Genomic DNA, 23,710 nt, shown 5'->3' on the forward strand with positions numbered 1-23,710 from the left:
GATGTAGTTTATCCTCTTTCCCAGTTATGTTTCTCTTCCTTCTTTTCCTCCATCTAATTTTTCAGAATACCAAATAATAACAAACCCAGGATCTGCCCCAGTCGCAAAGCAGATGCACAAACACCTGTTAAAAAAAAAAGTAATGAGCTCCAGTAGTACAATTTCAAGCATGTGAAACTAGAAAATCTTGTATTAATGTAATGTGCTGATTTTATTCTCTCCAGATACTTACAAGTTAAAGAAATAAATTTTATAAACCATATGTTTTGTTTGGCATTCTATAATTAGGAAGGTGAACTTAAATGTATTATTTTTAAGGTCTGTTGATACATAGTGGGAAAAATCTACAGGTCACTGGCAAATTACCTGAGTATTTTTCCCCTCTCAAAATGGTATTTTGAAATTAAGAAACAATGTATTTCTTATTGATGCTTTTACCATAATATATTAAAATGTCTAGTTTTTACTCCGATGAGAAAAGTTTGGGTTTAAAACTAGTGAATTGATCAATACATGTAAGAACTTGTTAAAACACATGCATTTACACCTGAATATAAAGGTAGTTTGTGAGTTTGAGAAATAAATGTATTTGGTTAAAAAAAATGTTTTGAATAATCTGATTTGTATGCATGTATGATTCTGATATGCATTTTTCCAAGATCCGCTGGAAGACCCTCAATCCATTTCTTCACATATATGTAAAACACACACACACATAGAAGTTATGCTAAATAATGTCATATGTATGTACTGATCCAGTAGAAATTAAGGAAAGCATGAAGAAAGTCTTTGCAAAATGTAAGAAAGACCGTGTTTTAAATAATCTTAGCAGCCAGGGTATAGGAGGAGTCAGATGCAGTATTTATTTTATAGCTTATTTTAACTTAAAAAAGGCACACTCCGAGTGAGGCCTTTGTTTCTCATACGTGTATGCTGGGCATGTTCTTTCCAAGTGGGCCAGTTTTGTTCTCATGCCATGGGAGCAGGTGGCATGAAGCTGTTTTGATGAGGTTAAAAGGCTCCTCCCCTCTCTCCCCAAGCAGCAGCCCCGAAGTACGTCAGCAGTAATTGTGTGCATGGCTCGGCTGTGCAGGGAGAGTGGAGGCAAAACTGATACCAAATGAGGGTATCAAACTGAGATCTGGATGTTCTGTTTAAGTTGCCGCTCCTTCTCATTAGCCCCACCAGGGGTGAAGAGCTTGTAAATGAAACATCCTCTTTAAAAAGAGCATTTGTTTCTGGATGGATTTTAAATTTTCCTCCTCATGAAGCCTGAATGAGTGCTGTAGTGGATATAAATGAAGGGGGGTTTCATTATGCTTTTTTTATTATTTACTAATCAGACTTCCGCTCAATCAGATAAAAGAGAGAGGTTCTGTTGCCTAGAAGTCAGACCGTTAATGAGGATTGGAGCCCCCCGGGGGCTGAAATCCAAAGTAGAACGATGCTGCTTTCCGGTTTCTTGCCATTTCTTCAGTTGCTTCTTCTCCCTTTTCCAATGGGCCTAGGGAGCGGGAACTATCCAAGGTGCTAGAAGGCTGACAGCTTTGACTTTCGCTGCAGACGGATTGCAGAAGCAGTGGCTAAAGATTACTGCTTATTTCAGAAGGTAGGTTCTTTGTTTCAGAATCCCTGATTAATCAGCAGCAGCAGCAACAGACTAAGGCATCTGGAGAGGAGAGAAGCAGAAAGGGAGGGAGCCAGGGCAGGGAGGGGGGAGGGAGCGGAGAGAGAGAGAGAGAGAATGGGAAGGAGAGAGAGAGAGCGAGAGAGCAAGCAAGAGAGAGCTGGTTGTCACGGGGGAGGGACGATGCCACAAGCCAGGCTGCTCTAAGCTTTCTGCATGTAAGTGGCAATGAGAAAAAGCATCTTTTTGGCTGAACGGAGACCTTTAGAGACGATGTTTCTAATTTTTTGTTTCCATTTATTTTTGCCTTCACAGAATATAATCAAATGAGGTACCTTAGCCAGCCTGGTGACTGCTTTGGGTCTTGTAATCATCTGTGTAGCAAAGAAATGGGTAAAATCATTCAATTTCTTGTCTGCTAGACCTGGAAGGAAAGGAACTGTGTGTTCATCCCCACCCATTAGCTATGCCCTCCTTTCTCCGAATGTCAATTGAAAGAAGCAAGCACCTGTCTTCTGCCACTGCATCCTCCTAGCAAACTTTAAAGGCCATTTTCTCTGGTAGAAAGAACATCGAGAATCCTTCAGTGTCTAGTGATGAAGAATCTGGGAGTGGACACTTTTCTCATCCAGAAACAATGCACTTTATTTGAAGAAAAACTGAGCTGAACTACAAGTCTATTTCTTATGGTGCTGGATTACTCCTAACGAACTGCCCTGAGATCAACCTTGACAGACTCAAGTCACCGTCTGATTGTTGCACTTAGCTCTCCCTGGGGACTCATATTTTGGTATGTATCTCCTTTTTCTCTAAGCATGCTACTTGAATCCAGCACTAAAGAGATCAAACAATCTGGTTATGAAATGGAATGAATTTTAGTTAAGAATACTTAATGCTGAAGTTCGCATGTCTTATCAGGTGGTGCTGAAATGAAACCACAGAGAAGGCATCCAATGCCTTAGTGAGCTTCAGGCTATTTTTACTCCCTCATCCACTTAGTTACATTACCATGGAAATGGTTAAACTAGATTTTCATTAGTAAAATAAGGCATGTTGAATTATTAAAAGCATCGAAAATATTTTTCAAGGACATTAATTGGCATTCAAGTTGTGCATGCTTGCTGATTTTCCACTATTTCATACCATAAATATTTTACAGGTCTCTTAGCACATTGTGTCAGCAGTAACAGTTCAATTCTGCATTAGCAAAGACACACTCCACAGTACATCCAGAAGTGTAAGCCATGTATCTAAGCTAAAATTTCTTTTCCCCAACTAATTAGAGATCAACCTCCTTGTATTGGTATCATTTTATTAGTTCCATTACAATGGAATTTTTCCATATAACTTTAGGCAGACTTATTTTACTTGGAACATGGGCTTCATTTGTTGTGCTGTTTCTATTCAAATTTTTCCAAGTATCTAGAAATGTTTTAACTATAGGAAATGTAAATATTTCCTGCTTGGGAGACCTGTTATTTGAAATGATACCATTCATTCTCATGAGTAAATGCTGAAGTTATTTTGTTAACAGAGAATTTATGTTTTTCCCTATATGTGACAACAGCAATATATAAGGAAATTCAATTGAAATTATATGATAGAGCTAACGTCATTTCTAACATGAAAAATATAACTAAACTACTGAGAAGCAGCAAATACAAAGCAAGAGAAAAATTAAATTTTAATTTTCACATTTCAGATAGTATTACAACTTATTTTGTATATTTCCAAGTGAAGTACACCAATTAAAAAGAAAACATAAGCTACAAATGTGGAAATTATTTTGTGCTTCTGTGGAAAGCATAACATATGTTAGCTACCTAATTAAAGGGGGGACTGCAAGGGACTCTGTGAAAGACATTTACAATTCAGAAAATTAGTGAGTAGACCTGAAGAAATAACTTTCTAAGTGACCACATGTAAGTCTTAAAACTTGAAGCACCTGTAAAGTTTAGAGGGCAAAAGCATGTAAAAATTCTACAGACAAGATTGGCTATTGTTTCAAATAAATAAAAATAAATCATGGACTTGCAGACTAATTAGATACTTTCTATTGAGGCTCCAGTTAACAATTTGTTAAATGGAGTACATCTGTGTTTTAGATACGGCCCCGTAAGTGTCTAGATCCATTTGGTTCAAGGCCCTAAGAAGCAGCTTGGTCACTCGTAATTTGTGTGATTTTTCTGGTATGAATAGAAAGTCCACTCTTTTTGGATCATGGGCAAAGAGCACGTGACAAGTCAAAAGTTGGGTGGGGTGCATCTGATTTATGCTGCTAGTGCACCAGTGACATCTGCATCCACTTTATCGTTGAAGAAGGGAGGTGGTGCAGAAAAGCTTACTGCCAAGTAATCTGTTGCCAAAGAAAAAAGCAATCAGTGTCTTTGTAGTCACTTAAGCTTTCCTGGTTATAACTTCACATTTCCCTTTTTGGCCAGAACAACTGCATTTTCATGACATTGAAACTGAGAAAATGATCATGACCGTTTGTGAGGCTAGGTCTCAATTTTAAGCAGAACCAATGTGAAACTATACAACTAGCCATTGATAGTCTGTAAGATTTTCATCTGAAAAGCAAGTTTGATAGAATTTACCTTATAATCAGGTAGTCCATTCTGTTGATTCAATCCTATATGAAGTCATTGGCTTTTAAATATTAATTTACATACATATTTTACCCACATATATGAAGTTTGATTATTTAAATATGTATATATATGCAAGTATAATATTTTTAAGGTCAGCCTGTACAACAATAAAAGTAGCTAAAAGTAGCTTGGAAACTTGTGTTGGATCAATACTACTGGGCAAAATAGAACATGCAACCTTTGGAATGGCTAGAGAAATCAAATTTTAATAATTCAATTTCTAGTAAATTCTTTATGGCATTGAAACATTTTGCACTTTTGCAATTCTCAGTAATATGTTAAACACGGAGTCTTGAAAACCTTTACATCTTTAAATGTAAATTAAAGATACCATGTTTTACTGCTCTGCTTACCTGAAATAATCATAATAGTATAATTAAATAAACTTTATATTACTATAGTTGAAACAACATCATGGGAAGTAACTGTGATCTAACATTTAGGGGGCATGTTATGGAACTTCAGGTATCAAAGAACAACGATCCTGTCATACCAAGCCCAGAGTCATGGGTAGACCAAAATTTTATATCTTGGAAAGCAAAGTTTCAGATAGAGAATAGCACCATTTTGGAAATTCTAGGTGAATAGTTTATGAAGCGGCAAATGAACTGGTGCCCAAAGGAGCTAGTGGGTTGATTCAATTATTATTGTCATTGAAACTCTGCTGTGTGAGTAAACAGATCTACATAGTCTGATGAAGGGTGTTGCTTGACACTTCCATGTATGCATGTACCCAATCAGTCCTGGCTAACCTAAAGCGGTTGATATCACAGTTCCTGAAATTAAACACATGACAATATTCATTATGACTCTTAAGAGGAGCTCTGAAACATGTAAGAAAAGACTAGCACATTCAAATATCAGTGTGACTCCTTTTGAACTTCTGTTCCACAATCGTCATCGCATCATAGGGGACTCAATGTTGACACTAATTGGTGCTGTATTAAATATCACTTAGTAAACTGAGTACTGATACCTAGGTTTACAGAGTAATCCAAATTACTTTATATACAATTGTTTCTTGAAAATACTCCCCCATTTTGTTTTTCTTTCTTTCTTTTCTTTTTTGTTCTTTTTAGCTTTAGTACTAAGGGTAAAATAGTGTATTAACTTCCTGTGATCCCTAGTTGGAAGAAATCATTGTAAGAAAAAAAAAATTAAAGGAAAGTGGTTTTCATATCCCTTTTAATGTTTTCATGAATTGCATTTGAATATATTTAATTTATAGTCCATGTTGGTATGTATTAAATCAATTTATATCAGTGAAAACAATTATGAAGAAATGCAGTGTTACTCTTAGCTCTAGGTTCAGTAGGGTGGCTTTGCACAAAAGAAATTATGAAATGCTTTGCTCCATAAAAACACAAATGATTAATGCTTTGAATGTTTATACAGTAAAAGATTTCAACAGCTTAAACTGGTACATCTGAGTCTAGTGAAATTTCAAATATAGGAAAGTGTCATGATTTTAATAAAGTCATCTTTGTGAAGGGTGTGGTCAACTTGTTAAAAGCAGCAAAGTGTAAAGAAAGTAAGGTGAAACTGAACAATTTGAAGTCCAATTTTACTTAAACCAATGTCTGCGTCTTTATTGGAATGACCAATATTCTATGTAGGGTAATTTAAATATTTAACAAAAGGAATTTCTTGTGAATGCAGGATAAAGGATTGGAGGAAGAATATGCTGTGAGGATGTGACGGAACCTGTGTGTTGTGGAGACACTCTAACCGTGGACATTTTATGTTTATTTTTTAAAAGCATAAATATAAAATGTTCACAAATTCCAACACAGACATCTTGCCCCATTTGAGTTAATACCGTATATTCCCAAGACAGGCTTGGATTTTTTTTTTAAATGGCAATTTTCAGCCAATACTCTGGAAGAGTAAGTAGTTGGGACCTCAAATGTCAATTTGTTTTGATTAAAACCAATTATAGACAACATAGGTTCAATTTAGGTGTTTGGCTGGAAAAGCAAAGTTCTTCCTACAGCTTGCTTATTCCTTTATCTCAAGTATCTTTTTACGTACTATATATGTATAAGCCTAGTATGGTGGACTGCCATCGTTATTTTGATATTCATAAGAATAAAAATGCTACTGGGAGAGAGACACTTCTTTGCCTCTGAACAAACCGAGTCTTCTCAAGTACTGAGTTAGGTAGTCAGGACAGCTGTTACACAATTCTTCTATGTGGAATTGCTACAACAGGGCTAGAAATGTGTTTGATTTAATGCACAATATTCAAAATGCAGTTTCCACCATTCAGTTTTGCATGGATAGGACTTTCCTCCTTCCTTCCCTCTCCATGCTTCCCTTCCCATTGTCCACTGTATTGTAAAATAATACAGTCCTTCGGCTGTGGTTTTGACTCCAGCTTTCTGCTCTTTACACGTGTCATGACTTTGTAGCTATAAGCAACGGTAGAGAGTCTAGTAGGTTGTTGGCAAGGTCTATTTAAGAGTTTTATTGGGGGTGTAGAGATGCATGCTGCATCTCTCTGTTTCCTGGAACTCTTGTCTCCATTCATTTATAATTCAATTGCCTCATAAGCTGTCTTGGCTTGGAAAGGTTAAACCTGAGCATTTGAAACATAGCACAACCTTCATGGTCTACATGTCACAATGCCCTTGAGTTCTGCATGTGAACAATGAAGAAGTGGCCTGTTCAAAGCTATGTCATTGATGAGGAAAGGTATTAACTTGTATGTTGGCCACAATGTGTACGTATGTGACAAAAATTTGAATACTAATCTGCTCATCTACAGTAAAATATGTTTTATATTAAGTAAAACTATGCTCAATGTAAAATTTTACTTGTCAAGGCATAATGTAACTAAGCTCATAATACTAAGCTCATAGCTTAGTATTGTAAAAAAAAAATTAAAAGTAGTCACATTGAGCTCAATGGCTAAATCCTCACCTTGCAAGCACTGGCATCTCATATGGACACCAGTTCATATCTCAGCTGCTCCACTTCTGTTCCAGCTGCCTGCTTATGGCCTAGGAAAGCAGTGAAAGACTGCCCAAAGTCTTGGGATCCTGCACCCATGTGGGAGACCTGGATGAAACTCCTGGCTCCTGACTTTAGATAAGCTCACCCCTGGGTGTTGTGGTCATTTGGGGAGTGAACCAGCAGATGGAAGATATCTTTGCCTCTCTATCTCTCTGTAAATCTTTCCAATAAAAATAAATAAGTCTTTTAAAAAATAATAATGTTGGTGATTAGTAATTAGAGTTAAATTTATTGAATATTTATATCCATTTTAATTGAATCTTTATCATGTGTCTATTCTAATCACCAGAACCAAAAAATATGGGTCTTGAGAGCTTGTTTGGAGCTTGACACAGTGGCCTAGTGGCTAACCTCTTCAGTCTTGCACATGCTGGGATCCCATATGGGCGCTGCTTCTATTTCTGGCAGCCCTGCTTCCCATCCAGCTCCCTGCTTGTGGCCTGGCAAAGCAGCTGAGAACGACCCTGAACCCATGTGGGAGACCAAAAAGAAACTCCTGGCTCCTGGCTTTGGATCAGCCTAATTCTTGCTGTCGAAGCCACTTGAGGAATGAATCAGCAGACAGAAGTTCATTTTCTCTGTCTCTCCTCCTCACTATATACCTGGATTTCCAGTAAAAAATAAATAAATCTTTAATATATACATGGGTATTGAAACTGGACTAGCAGAAAGGAAAGTGATATGCTTACACATTAGTAGGTTACAAGTACATTTGTCAAGGTTGAAAGGTTTCCATCTTGGGAAGGGTCTTCTTGCAGAGCCTACTAGGATGCTGATTGGGAGAGTCCAGATATCCCAGTTCAGATTTGTTTCTGATCTGCTCTGCTTCTGATCCAAATCTCTGCTAAGGCAGCAGGTGTTTACTTGAGTGCTGGAGTTCCTGCCACCCTGTGGGAGATCCAGATGAATTTCATGACTTATGCCTCACCTGGTTGTTGTGACCATCTGGAAAGGAAAACAGCATGCAGAAGATCATTCTTTGTCTATGTCACTCCTCCTCGTTCATCCTCAAAAATACAAAAATGAAAAAATGCATGATAAAGGGTTATGTCTTCCTGAATCAGTGTCCTCGTCACACATTTATTTATTATGCTTTTGTGCCATAACATGAACATCTAGAGGGACACAGTTCTGCCCCATTAATGCCTGCTTCCTACCCATTGTTCAACAAGCAGATTAATATATGGGTTATCATGGAATCACATGCTTTACAGTTGGGTGACATGAAAATGTGCACAAGTCTTCCTCTGATTCTCATTCCTGTGAGGATTTATGGTTAACCTAGATTAGGTTCTGTTTCATTTTCATTTCTATTAAAAATATTATGACTTATCACAATAGATACATTCTGTATTACTATTGTTTCATATTTTATCAGAGCAAAAATATAATTTAAACTCAAGTCAATTTGAAATACAGCTTAGGAGGATAATTCATTTTCTAGGATAAACATTTGATCTTGTTAGTATTTGGACTCTGTAAAACTGTGCAAGAATCTCTGGTATCATTTGGGTTGGGGGAAAACTTAGAGGAAAAATTGTAAAAAGTCTATCAGTTATAGGGCCTAAGTGGGTAAAACAGTATTTTACTGGAGGGTAGAGTAGGAGTGATCCTCCTTCAGCCTACAATGAATTGTCATAACGTTACGCAATCCTTTTTTTTTTTTTAATGCAGGCCCACGTATTGCTGAAATGCTTGGTGCAAGCAAAGTTCCCATGTTCCAAGTTTAGCTTTCTGAGAATCATTTCCCTGTATTTCCCCCCAAACTGTCATAATTTGTAGTTGTACTTTCCTCTTCCTCTGCATGCCCATCACCTTGGCATCTAATCTGACGGACTGATGTTAAAATACAATTCAATTACATTATTGGTTGGAATGAAAAGATCTTTTTTTTACACTAATCCATTATTCTGAAAACCAAACAAAGTACAATACAACTCAGTGTGACAAAAAGTGTGAGTGAACAAACAATGGTATCGAGCCTCATTTGAAGCGAGATCTTAGGCTGAGGAAGTCATCTTTAAATTAAGCATCAGCTTCAAATTTGGGTTGACTGACTGGCAGCTGAAATATGAATAGACTGATTAGAAATGAAATTTCTATAGTTACAATCCAGGTTATGAAGCATTATTATGCTTGTTAAAGAAGGCAGAATAAAAATGATTTATAACTGAACAAAATGAAAAGACTCACATTAAACTGATGGGCTGATATTTTCAAAATACATTTCTATAGCTTTTGAGGAAGGCCAAAGTTATAAAATAATTATAAACTTATAAATAGCATTACTTTTCTTTGCTAAACTGATTTTTTCAGTCTTAAATCTGGTTCAATTACAGCAGTGTCCTTTATTTCAGTGGCTATGCATAGAGAACTGTTATTCTTATTAAACAAGAAGAGTACAATACTTTATGCAAATCATTTAAATTTGATTCTCTTTCTTGTTTGATTAAAGCAAAAATTACCTTTTAGTTTCATTGATTCTTCATTAGTTAAGAAATTTCTACCTCAAAGCTGGCTAATATCCATTGCCTTCTTACTCATCCATCCATCCATTCATTCATCTCCCCATTCAAAACAATTTAATAAAAATACTGCAGCCCATCTTCCTTCCATATTGCATTATGATACTATATGTTCACATCATAATATACTTCTTGCTTTTGAATGTTACTTTAAATTCTTTTGAGTCCTCACCTCTCCTGATAGCCATATCAGCAATATGCATAAGTTATTATCACCATCATTTACATATGACAGTAATATGTACTGATTTAAATCCCTATGCTGTTTTGCCATTTTAACTTGATTTGTGTTTCTTAGTGATCTTTATGTGCGTAATGTGTTTAAACATTTATGAAATGTCAGTTATCACTGCTTCAATTACAAGACTGATCAATACTATTGTTCTTGTGGTGATCAGTGATCTATAGCAGTTGAGTTGTGATATAAGCCATTAAAGAAGATCTTATAGAAAATACTAAGGGATTTTGGTATGCACCTCTCTCAACAATGTAAACATCACCCAAAATAAAATTTAAAAAAATAGTAAGTGATGAAAAGGAAATAATTTTCTAGACAGTTGTATTAGAAATGTGTATTTTTTGGAAATTCATTTATTTATTTTATTATTTGATGATACAGTTCCACAGGCGCTGGGATTCTACCCTCTCCAATTTTCTCTTCACACTCTCCGCACTGATTTCCCCTATATTATTACAACAGTATAGTCCTTTATATTCATTAAGTCCACCATTCTGCTATCTAAGTGTATCCTGACATTGCTGGTGTGGGAAATGGTACAGTCCAGCATTTTATTGTCAAGATATGTTTAACAGTTTCATTGGGAGTCCGTCTTTGATTTGGAAGTAGAGATGCATACTGCATTGTATCTTCACATCTGGATATGATAGTCTCTATTACACAGTTACTAAATATTCCATTAAATGCAAAGCCATAAAACAAAATCATCAACAGGAAGAAAAATAATTAAGTTTACAACAGCATGAGGTTTAATAACATACTGCTGAATGACCAATGTGTCACTGAAGAAATGAGAAAGAAAATCAAAAAGCTTCTTGAAGAAAATGATACTACTCTCTGACTTTTGCATCATCCAAGAAATTAACATGCAAAAAACTTTTTTGAATAAATAAAAGGAAAACAAAAATATCAAAACCTACGACAAGTAGCAAAAGGAGCAGTGAAAGGATATTTGTAGCATCACATAATTATGAAAAAATGGAAATCTTTCAAATGAATGATCTGATCATGGATCTCAAGGACTTACTAAAAAATGAAAAAAAAGCAAGAAATGATGAAAAATAACAGCAAAAGTAAAGGGAATTGAAACTAAAACACTACAAATTGCAACAAGAGTCATTTTTTTAAAAAAGAAGATGAGCAAAGCAAACTTTTAGCCAGTCTAGCAAAGTAAAGCAAAAGAGAAAAACCAAGGAAAATTAGAGATGAAAAAGGAAAAACAGCCTAAGAAACTAGTAAGGTGACCTCTTCTTTTAGAATGGATGCATTGATCATTATGTATATTCTTTTTCATCTCTTTTAATATTTTTCCATGTCAAAGTCTATATTATCTGATGTAAGAATGACTATACCAAGTCATCTTTCCTTTCTATTAGCTTGGGATATCTTTCTCATCCTTTAACTTTCAGTTTCCACATGTCTTTGTTAGAGAGGTGTGTCTCCTGTAGGCAACAGATAGATGAGTTTTAATTTTTTGATTCAGTCTGCTAATCTGTGATGGTTGATTGATGAGTTTAAGCCATTTACATTCAGAGTTGATATGGTCAGGTTGTAATTTGGTCCTGCCATTTTAACGATGTGTTGTTCATTGATTGATTCAGTATTCTGTTGTCGTTTTACAAAAATTTCTTTAGTTTTGCTAGGTGCTATTCCTTTTCCCTGTCAATAAAACATGATTAAGTATCATTTGTATGGCAGGTCTGGAAAAGGCAAATTGTTTGAGCTTTTCTTTGCTGTGGGAGAATTTTCTTGCTTTTCAAACACAAAGGAAAGCTTTGCTGGGTTAATTTTTCTGGCGTGGCAATATTTTCCTTTTGTAATCTTGAGTATGCCATTCCATTCTCTTCTGGCCTATTGTTTCCTCTGAAGGGTCAGCAATGAGTCTGATTCAGATTTCTCAACATGCCAATTGATATTTTATGTGTATATTTAAGGATCGTTTCTCTGTGTTCAACAGAAGAGAGCTTGGTTATCACTTTTGCTCAACACCATTGGGAATTCTGTGCCCCTCCAATAAGTTGCTCCCCAATTTTTTCTCCAAATTGGCAAAGTTTTCCTTTGTTATTTCACTGAACACTTTTAAACCCAGCTTCTCTTTCTGTGCCTTCCAGAACTCTCATAACTCTTATATTTAACCTTTCGATAGTGTTCCTTAATTCTTGAATACTTAGCTTGACTCAGTGTTCTTTCAACTTTTTGATTTTTTTCCCCATTGTTGAAGCAAATGTCTTCAAATTTGAGATTCTTTCTTCTACCTTACTCATTCTATCATTTTGATGTTTCATTGAATTTTTAACTTGTTCCATTGTGTTCTTAATTTCCAATATATCAGTTTTCATTTAATTCATTGCTGCTATTTCCTGTGTGAAATATTTCTTAAATTCCTTTATCTCTTGTATTTGCTTCTTGTTGTTAAGGAGTTTTATAACTTTTTTTTTTAATTTTCATCCCCCATTTCCTCTATGTCTTTCTCAGTTAATTCTGAGGTTGACAATGGCTTTTGCTCCTTTGCAGGTGAGGCATCAGTAATATTCATTGTGCCTCTGTCTCTAAATTTGCTCTTGGTCATTGACATTCTGGCTAGCAGATTCATCTCCTTAGGACTGGTTTCTAAACTGTGCTGTCAAATGGCCTATAGGTTGATTTTACTGACCGTATTCAGTACCTGGTTCTTCATTTGCAGTAGCTGTGCCACTCCCTCCAGTGAATTCAGTCCAGGGCTCTCCATAGCCCTTACATCCTGGCTCACCATTTTCTACCCCTGTGATCTGGTGCTATGACCAGGGTTGTCTGTGCAGCCTTTGTCCCACTCCCAATTTGAGCAGTGCCCAGGATTCGGGAGACTCCGATTGGACTGAATCACTGGATGATCAGTGGTGCTGTTTTTGGCAGAACCTGCTAGCTGTTAGGTCTGAAGGCCACCCAGACATAGCATACCAAGTCGGTATTTTTTCCTTGTGTAAGTGATGGAATGTACTGAGCTGTGAGTTGTCTCCTTTCTCAGTGCCTGTGCAACTCGCTGTTATTTCTCCAGCCCAGCCCTTTGCCCAGCCTTTTCCTCAGTACAGAGAATGGTGCCCAGTGTGGTGCTGGCAGAGGTCTGAGCCTGCTAGCTTTTAAGTATGGAATTCACTCAGACATATTCTGAGTGTAACCTATAGGATACCAAGTAGGTGCTGTTTTCCCTGTGGGACCACTGCAGTGCATTGAGCAAACATGAGTTCTCCAGCAGCTTAGCATGTGCGGAGCTCACTGTTGTTCCTGCAGCACCCCTCTCACAGAATTGTCCTCAGCACACAAAATTTTGATAAGTGTGGCACTCGTGCAGGTCTGGTCATGCTGGTCGTTAGGTCTGGGTGCTACCTGGACCTATCTTGGGTGAAACTTGTAGGTTATTTTGTTAACACCGCTTTCCTCATGAGACTCCCGGCTTAGTGTACGCAGAGCTCATTGCTGTTCCTGAAGCCCCATAACTTTTTTTCGCTAGTACACAGAATGGTGCTGCTGTGACACTGGTGGGGGTCTGAGCTGTGAAATCCACTCTGTTCCTGCGCCTGCCTGCTTTAGCTCTGCCACTTAGCTTCTGCTCATGGTTGAATCGAGCAAATCAGCAGAATGGACATTTTTTATGCCTGGGTTCACCTCCTGAACTCCTGGTGAACTCCGCTTTTCACCTGGCCAATCTGGTGGGCTCTAATCGCAAATTACTGACCACTGCTTAGGTATCTGATAACTGCAACACCGCTCTGTCTCTGCTGCTTCCCTGTGTCCACAGACGTCCAGGTGTCTCTCTGCACTGGCCTGTCCGCTCCTCTTTCCTAGGATTGGAGTCTCTGCTTCATTCTGTCTAATGATTATCTGTCTGCTTAAACATGTTCTTAACCCTATCCTGCCATTTTATTTCTCCTTGTCCAGAGATATGTCTTTCTTTCACTATGGTCATATTTTTCACAGATAGTTCAGTTTCATAAAACTAATTATATATTTTTATTTGAAATTAAACAGAAAAATCTTATACAAGATGATACATGGATAATGCTTGTACAGATATATTCACTGGTATAAAAATGCCATAAACATTATTCTAATGAGAAAAATCAGATTTTTACCTTCATATGCAATGCTTACCACATTAAATTTTGGCCCTTGCCTTACTAACGTTAATGATTTAAGGAACATTTGTTACACAGGTTAATACACATTTAATACTCATGTAAAACAACTTAATTATTTGTAGTTTCTAATGAGATACTTTATACAAGTGGAGTCTGCCATATTCATTGGTGATGAGAGTTTGCAAAACATAAGAGGTGATAGATAACATTTTGCTTTTACCTACATGTAATATGTTCCCGTTTTACAGGAAATACTCCTTTCTGCATGATATCCTCCAAGATGATGAGTTCTAATCCCGAAGAAGATCCTCTGGACACATTTCTCCAGTACATTGAGGATATGGGAATGAAGGTGTACGACGGCTTGGTTATTCAGAACGCATCAGACATTGCGCGAGAGAATGATCGTTTGAGAAATGAAACCAACTTGGCTTATTTGAAAGAGAAGAATGAGAAGCGTCGAAGGCAAGAAGAAGCAATAAAACGGTAAATATAAATAAAAGGATTCTGATCTGTGAACACTTAGGGAAATATGTGAGAGATGTCCACAGTAAGGGTGTGGGGGAGACTATGATGTTGTCATCTGATCTACAAGGGGCAAGTCAACGTTAAATCAGATTTGATGAGACAATGCGCAGTCGTACAAAAACACCAGCCATCCTGCTGACAGGAAGCTGGCCTTCACAAAAACCTATTTACTTAATCAAAGTTATTTTCTGTTCTCTGTGCATAGAAAGGTGCGGATGGACTAGAGAAAAATTAAATTTCCTCTAAATAAAATTTCCTGCTCAACATTCACATTTTAATTGGAAAACTTTGAGGAAAAGGCCTACATTTTGTGATCATGGTATATAGTTTCTAGCCTTAAGATATAGTTCATGTCCTTTTATAAATCATTTGATTTCTGTGAGTGGAAAGACGGGTAGAAATCTGTGTTCTGGGTGAATCATTCACTTCTGTGACATTTCTTATGTTGTATCCAGTACCTCAGGCTTATAACTTATATGGTGCAGAATCTACTATTACAAAAGAAAGGGCAAAATATCACTGCTTTCAAAATTGAGGGTAGGTTTCTTAGGAAATTGACACTGGAAGTAATATCACATGCTTAGGTTTTTGGAAAGAATGCTGCTGTTTGCAAGTGATAAAGGTAAGTATGGGTTCTGTTTGATAGTCCTCTTTCTTCAATGGGTTGATTAGTAAGATATTTTCATTAGTGGATTTTTCATTTAATATGCTATCAGTATTTTATGTGCTTTCTGTCAACAGGATGATTCTAAGAAAAGAAAATATTAGTCTAACATGCTCTTTTCCTACACATAAAGAAATTGAATAACATAATGTAATTTTCTAATTAGCTAACAGAAGAGAGAGATTTGGAAACAAAGAATGAGAAGGAAATGTTGAAGGTGATGGAGAGTGTCTACTCTTCATCATATACTATTAAAAGGGTGATACCTTTTGTTGCTAAGATAAAAATGTTGGTAATGATATACAATTCCTAAGCATTTTTAATTTAATGTGTTTATTCTTAATATTTTTGCCATCAGTTATTCTGTTTTTTTTTTTAATTACTGATGATGTTAGTTGACTTCACAAATTCTTTTCTATAGCACAATAAATGTTTTAGGACATTTTTTTTAATGTGAAATGTTGCTGTTGGATTTCTGTGGGTGTGTAATAATTTCACTGTATTTTCATAGCATTTAGTTTTCTAAAACTCAAAACTAAATGATTCATGTGATTTCTAAAGTCACTTCATATCTGATACTTACAATTTCTCAATCTTGGCATTAAAAGCAGTAGTTGATTCCTTTCTGTATGCATTTAAATAGACTGAGACTAACCATTGCCTTTCAACATGGTATCGTTCTTGATATGACCAATATGATGTTCTTGCTATGGGGACAAAATCTCATCACATTATGCACCCATGAAAGAGTCAAAGACACAATTTGAAGCAAAGTATAGAGTGAGATTAAAAAGAAATAAAAATATACAAAGTGGAATTGGTGTCAATGTTGATTTGATATTTTGACATTTTCTTCCTTTAAGAAGGAAGAAATTAGCATATTAAAAACTCAGATATGAATGATTATTATCATAGAGAATATTAGTGCTCTAGGAAAGGAAAGTTGTAAAAATATCCCTGAGTAGGTGTGTAGGGAGGAACTTAATGCATTTTGAATGGAGCACAAGAAGGTTCAGTGATCAGACAGGAAGGGATGCCATGGTGGATGGCTTAGTTACTGAGGTGTGATTAAAGTTCCCTCTTGGCTCTCTATGGCCAGTAGGATAAGCTTTAATCAGGAAATAAATTGGGGGAGGGGGTAACATTTATGGGAAATGCACAGTACCTGGAAATAACTGAAGAAAAAAGAACAGAAGGGCAGGTTTTCTGAGAAATTCTTTGAGTCTATTTCTCCAAAGGTTAAGTAGAGTTAGAGGTGCTAATTGAAATAAAGAGCTAGTGCCCGAGTTAGGACAAACTCCAGCTAGAGATTCATTCACTGAGAAGGCAAATCAAGGTGGAAGTCTGTCGTATGCCTCGGAAACTCAAGCAAGTCAAAGGGGAGTTATTCATACCAGTGCACCCCCTGACCTCACATGCAAGTAGAGCCTCATTATTGAAGGTATATTCAGATGTTAGTATAAAAATCAATTGGGATACATATAGGAGGTAGTCATCTGTAAAACATACCCCAAACTTTGGAGAGGCAAATTCTATCCCCAACACCATGTTTATTATTATTATTATTACTATTATTATTATCCTTTTTCCCCAGTGTAAGCAATTGAAAGATGTGGTATGCTTCTTACTATCTATAAGCCTTTTCATTCTTTATTGCTCTTTCTCTCTCAAATCTTTATTTGGGAATTCTAATTTTATGTGTAAATATCTTTAGATGGGAAAGAACCCAAGCAGGGGCTTCTCTGCTGTTGACATCTCTAACTGCCTCTCCCAAAGCTCATCTTGATGTACAGTGTGAGAACAGAGACATCTCTGGTTATTATTTGGGGTCGGAGGTAGAAGACAGAAAAGCAAAAGAAGTTAACCATATGCTGAATCCGTGGGGAGGGGGGAGTAAAATTTCTGACATAATCTGTGACAAAACTGATACTGATTATGGGTGACCCAGTCTGATACGCATTTTAACGACCAAGTTCAAGTTTGTTCCATTCATATGAGAACCAGTATCAAGGAAATATGGAAATTTAAGAATGATAATCATCTTTTATTCTTCCCGCAAACAGCATTTCTGGCATTGGTCCACCTTACAGAGTCACAGTCAGACATGTATTTTTAGTATTTGGGAAATGGCCATCATGAATTCCACTCTCAGACATTTTGGGATTCCAGGGATGAAAGCAAATGCAGATTACCCACATCTAAATTTAACACACACTTTAGTTATTTTTATTGTGCAACTTGATGTCAAGTAGAGAAAATTCAGCAAGGCATTACTGAACATGGTTTAATCAATTAATATTACTTAATGAGTCTGCTGAGTGCCTTTTAAAATACGAAATGTGATTTAATATATAGATTATAAATATTGAAAGTCTAAAGAAGGGCATGCTTGACCTTGAAAAGGCATTGATGATAATTCCCTGTGAAATGTGTCACTTGCAATTTCTGGAATGTGCAGACTGCCAGAGATGGCTTAAAAAATGGAAATAGGATTTTAAATGATTGGCCTTCTGGATCACATATGTCCCAAAATGCCTTTTGTGCTGAAGCTGGGAAGCTTAAAACACTGAGCTCTCAGAACCAGAATGTCCCATCACTTTTTCAATGTTCGAAGTTACTGTTAACTGTCACGATTAACATCTTTATAGCTTCATATCCATGTTTTAATGGCATTTTACTAAAAAGACTCCTTGCATAAAAATATAACAAATAAATAAAAATGATGTCATGAGTGTTGCTTCTCAACAGCGTCAAGTAACATTTGGTGAGAAAAGAGAGTGGAAGATTTAAAGGAGAAAAAATTAATGGAGAATGAAAAAATGTTTCAGTAGTTCATCTTTTCTGCTACTTTCAATTCTAATGGTTTTGTGCAGGCACTGTTAAATGAGATTTACTATTTATTAAGGGAGACTGGAAGAAAAGAAGCACACAAAAATCCACGGCTTCAAACCAGAGCATTCTCTAGACATGAGCTACAAGACCCTAGGTTTTAACATCAGCACTAAATGCAAAAGTGCATATGGCAAGGTAATGAATCACCAACACAGTTCAGAGACCAGCTAAGTGATCATGGAAAATGGAAGCTGGCTACAAACAACTGACATGGCAGAACTTGTGTGAACCTGAGTACCTAAGGCATTCTGTGGAGATCCACCAGCTGTGGGCACCAGCCTTTGTAGGTGATGGAATAAAGACATTCATAAAGGAGAACAGAGCACAGATGATGATTCATAACCTCAAATGCATGTTGATGTCCTAGGATTCCTCTCAAATGCATTTTTCCTTCTGAATTGTGGAATACCTGCACGGTCTCATTTGGGGATTAGCCACAATATTTTGAAAATATAAGGACTATTAAATTAAGAGCACTGATTATATGCCAACACACAATCTTTCAAAGCATAATTTCTGATGTTAGGATTTATTTTTTTCATTAAAGCAAATGCTATGTTGGTAACATTACGAGCCCAGAAGACAGTTCCTGACTTTGGCAAAGTGGCTCTGGCCCGGAGGGCTTCTCAGGCTGATTAGGAGCCTCTACTCTCAGTGGATGTCCTCCAGCGATCTATATGAGCTTATATTTCCTCTTTACAAGTGACAGTTAGGAATGGGATTAGATTACTTGTAGCTCCTTTTAAAACACGCAGGCAGCTGCTTATTAGTATGTGCACTCGAATTTTGTTTATATTTGAGGGTTTCAGAATTTGTGTGGCTAAAAGAGAACCAAGAGACCGCTGAAGTCCATCCATTGGACCACAGAGGAAAATAAAGCAAAAATAAAACAACAAAAGATTGTTTTCCTTTGCTAGCATATTACTACTGAAAAAGCAAAGTTATTATGGCCCTGAAGTTTGGAATTGGTTAATATTTTAAATTTTCGCTCAACCTGAAGGCACAATTATACATATCACGCTTATTAGAGAAATGTTAATGGTAACATAAATTGTATTTGGATGGCAGTAGCTTATGGAAGGATGATTTGTGGATGAAGACTTTCTGGAAACTGAATACACGTCAAAGTACATTTCAGTAAATGATATATCCACTCAGTGCAGCGTCAGTTGGTCACAAATAGCTGACCTCATTGGGTCTGTTTTAATTGGAGGCATGTATCAAAATGGGTGTTGAAGCACCATTGCACAAATGAAGTGAGGACAGCTAAAGGAGCACATATTCAGAAACACAGCCAGCGACTTTCAGAAATACTCTACAGTTAGATGGAACACTTAGAAATATGCTACAGGTAGTGTAAAAATGCTCTATGGTTACCCGTTACTGCACTGCTTAGAATAGCATAGAAAAAATTAAAATGCACAAAAAGCCTTGACTCATACCTCCATCTTGAGTTAAACTCAAATCTGTAGTGTGTCAGGGTCTTGCTGGAATGAATCAGCTGATCTGATCTGATGTGAATTTCTGACCTAATTTTTCTTAGGACTTAGTGCTCAGGCAGAGAAAACAAGGTTAATGTGTTGATAAGGGGTGAGATTAAACAGCAGACGGTGTCTTAATAACCTCTCTAATTTCAGCTTCCTCTGGTGTTTGTGACTAACTCGAATCACTTTTCTATTAATCATTCCAGAGGACTGCAAACTGCTTTGCTTGTTTTTCTGTTCACATCATGCATCTAGATTTTCATTCTGAAAGCAAAAGAAGATATTCAGACATGGGAGTGATTTGGGTTATTATGCTAAATGCATGGGGAAGATTTGTTCTTCATAGAACCCCAGACTTAGAAAATTCAGTAGCTTATCTTGTCTGTCCCTCTGGGTGTTACTGTTTTAACCAGAAACCATATTTACAAAGTTGATTCTAAAGGAATTAACTTGGTGAAGATTATCTCTCATATGTATGTATATATATATATATATATATGATAATGAAATGTATACATCTAAAGATACCCTGTGTACAGGTCAATTTGATGTTTATTTGGATAGACTCTTAGTTTCAGAAAGGGTAATTGTTTTGAGATGGTTAATGCAGAATTCATCAATTTAACATTTACATCATATTTATATTTGCATGGATAAGAGTGCAGATCTTTCATTTAGTCACATACCAAGAGAAATCAGAAATAACATCACGAGGGCCTTCTATGTCTCTTCCTCAAGAATGTTCTCTTTTTCAAAACTTATTCACCTTTTGAATGTTTTGGCTTTAATTATCATATAGCCCAGCTCTGATTTTGTATTTGCAGAGGCTCAGTAGTCTGTATCTAGAATAAACAGACAGATGTTAGCAAGAGGAGGGGCTTTTCAGAGCAGAACCCCACGCATGTAGGTCAGTCAGCATGAAAATTAAGCTCTTCTATAGCTGACGAAACCGCAGCAAAGACTGAACCTTCCAAACATCCAACCCCATGGAAAACTAAATGATTGAAAAGAAACCCATTGGAAAATTTAAGGTAATCTTAATTTTAATTTTAATTTTGTGGTATTAAATATGTAAAAGCAGTTATAGATTCATTGGCAATAGTTTTTTCTTGTGGTGTATATCTCATACTATTTGGGTTACTGGGAAATAATCTGTTAGCCCAAGATGGCCTTTGTAAATGCTCAAAAAACAGGGAGAGAAAAGAAATTACTGTGGAGCAAATGTATAAGTCAGGGGACATTTTTACTACTAAAAATTCAATATTTCCTAGAGAGAGATGTCTACTGCAAAAAATGAACCTGCAAGAATACAGCTTGAGAATAACAATAGAATTGCTCTGAGGCTCCTGCCCAACCTCAAGGTAGCCTGAAGAAAATATCTTCATTATAAATGTATGGGTTACTTTGAAATTAACTTTAATCATAAAGTGATGTAAGACAAATAAGGGCATCGAAAGATGAATTTCTGCTCATGGTTAAAAGTTATTCTCAATAATGTTGGTTATCTGGAAATACACAAAAGAAAATGTATGCTAATACTGGAGGTGCATATGACCAGCCTGCCAGGAAACAGAAAGAAAATGTAATTTTTGTAAAGAAAAGTACATTTAGTAAGAAGCACTGGGAAGTTTTTTTTTTTTTTAAGTCCTACATCTAAAATCTATTGTTTCAATTAGTGAATTGCATTTTAGTCCGATTTGGAACAAAAGGGATCACTCAGTAGATCCTGATGTTTGAATAAGAAATGAAATAGTTCAGCACAAATGAAAAAGAGCATTATTGAGGAGACGTATTTTATATCAGGCTGATGTTTGTATGTGTGGCTTATTTATTTTGTTTCTATACAAAGTGTTTAAGCACTTACTAAGGATGAAATTTGTAGGCATTACACAGGGTGTTCAGGATAAAACAGTGAAAAGATAGAATAAAACATTTTACCCAGGATTTATAATCTAGTTGGGGGTGGAGGACAAGGAGGACACGCAAAAGACAAAGAAAGTATACTTAGCGGAAGCTAAATTGTGGGTAGGTTTGAGGCTCCATCAAGAAAGCTGAAGTTGGGGGTTAGACTCTTGTGGGAGAGAAATTCAAAAACCAATCTGGGCAGGAAAAGACTCATTGAGGGTATTCTGTCTGAGTGAAGACCTTGATGGAGTGAAAGAAGAAGCAGTATGAATCTCCAGAGTATGGGGTTTGCAGGAAAACAGAAAAGTGGCAAGTGGCAGTGACCTGGGATGTTGGAGGGTCTTCAGGGAGAGCAGAATGGTTGAAATAGAATAGAGTCAGTGAGGCAGCGAAGGTAACATCAGACCAGAGGCTGTGGGGTCAGATCTTGCAAACACAGGGAGGTTCCTGGCAGGACCTTTGCTTAGTGTGCAAGTGGGATAACACAGGAGCTATTGTGGCGTTTTGACAGCAACGGTAAAATATCATTTCTATGCTTTCAAAGGTGGCCATTTTGATTGCTATTCAGAATGGAGAGGATAGAGATGAGGAAATCAACAAGAAACAAATTAAAAGCACCCTAGGCACACATGAAATGGTGGGCTGAACTAGACAGCAAGTGCTGCTGTGGAATTCAACACACATTTGAAAGGTTGAGGTGTCACAATTGTGTGAAAAACAGGATGTGGGGTGTGAGAGCAAGAAGGAAGGATGACATTGTAACAAATTGGAACAGGGAAAACAGCAGATGAATATTCAATGAAAAATGTATTAGATACATTAAGTTTGAGATGACTTTTTAACTTCCAATGATTTATTGGTATTCATCTAAATTTTGTGCTTCAGTCTTTTGAATGTATATAATATCATAGACTTTGGAAATGCTTTTGTAAAACTCTTAGCCATGCATACATGTTTTTATTTTGACAAAATATTTCCTTTTGTTATAACATCGAAGATGGGATCTACATTCTCATCAACCTGTAAATGCCCAGGACACCATTGTTCGCGAAGGGTCCATTATTATACAGCAGAGTTCCACAGTGTATTCACCCGGCGTAACTGCAGCTTTCCACCCAGTGAATATCAAAGGGAGATTAAGCATCTATTTAACCAGAACAGATGAACTATTGCCTGGAGGTCTCTGCTTCTGTGCAGTTAGCGGAGTCAGTGATCTTGATTCTTAGAATTATGTTATCCACATATTCAACTGCTTTACAGTATAGGGTAGAGATTTAAAAAAAAAAATCCAGTCCTGTAAAACAAGACACAATACAAAAGGCCTACAAAAATACGTAACATTTAGGAAAAGACAATAATGGATAAATAATGCATAATGGATAAATTATGTGATTTTAGATGTTGATAATACTTAAATAGTATTTTTGTAATGGCGAGGATATAGATAATCAACTTGTTAATTGTTGCACAGTTAGCATCTTCCCTATTGTTCCCTGATTCAATATACCTCTAGATTGATACCCGCACTGAAGGTAACCTGAGGTAGGATTGTGCATGTGAGTCAAGGGTAGTGTCGGTCTGTACTGGGAACTTTCTTGTACCAAGATTCCAGATGAGGACGGACTCTTCCACTGTCTAGATTAGTGAGATTTATAAAAAAGCTCCTTATCTCTTGCAGGCAAGTTTATTCATTCTTAAATTGGGAATAACACAATGCTCAGGTTGTTAGAAAAAATAGAGCATTTGGAGTGACCACTGAAACAGTCACCTTATCCTAGCTGCTTAGAGGTATTAACCGCCATGGTGTCAGTGGCACTGTGATTAATTTATTGTTACTATTACTATCTTTATAATTATCCCCATCTTCATCAATTGATGGAACTACATTAATAATAATAATGTGTGGATAGAATCCAATGGAAGGATTCTATCACTGTCAAGGGTAGAAAAAATACAGAAAAGAATGATTGGTTCTGAGCACGTGACCACGGAATATGTACCCAGTCACTTGCTGTGGATATTTTCCTTTATCATTTTGTTTCACCTTCTCAATATGCACATGTTTT

At 36.5% G+C, this 23,710-nt stretch overlaps 1 protein-coding gene across 2 annotated transcripts in view; it reads left to right on the plus strand.

Annotated features, from left to right (window-relative positions):
• The first annotated feature begins 1,063 nt into the window (after positions 1 to 1,063).
• The window catches only part of NYAP2 (neuronal tyrosine-phosphorylated phosphoinositide-3-kinase adaptor 2), a 245,167-nt gene continuing 222,520 nt past the window's right edge, over positions 1,064 to 23,710 (plus strand). Inside the window, exons 1-3 of one of the 2 annotated variants that reach the window (XM_040982790.1) lie at positions 1,064 to 1,609; positions 1,943 to 2,417; positions 14,420 to 14,657. In XM_040982790.1, coding sequence (XP_040838724.1) covers positions 14,437 to 14,657 — 221 coding nt within the window. In that variant the 5' untranslated portion in view covers positions 1,064 to 1,609; positions 1,943 to 2,417; positions 14,420 to 14,436. Of the gene's footprint in view, positions 1,610 to 1,942; positions 2,418 to 14,419; positions 14,658 to 23,710 lie in introns of those variants that run through there. The other variant, XM_040982791.1, reaches the window with a different exon arrangement.

This window comes from Ochotona curzoniae, unplaced genomic scaffold, assembly GCF_017591425.1.
Source record: "Ochotona curzoniae isolate NIBS_2020 unplaced genomic scaffold, NIBS_Ocur_1.0 contig_3643, whole genome shotgun sequence".
NCBI classification, from domain to species: domain Eukaryota; kingdom Metazoa; phylum Chordata; class Mammalia; order Lagomorpha; family Ochotonidae; genus Ochotona; species Ochotona curzoniae.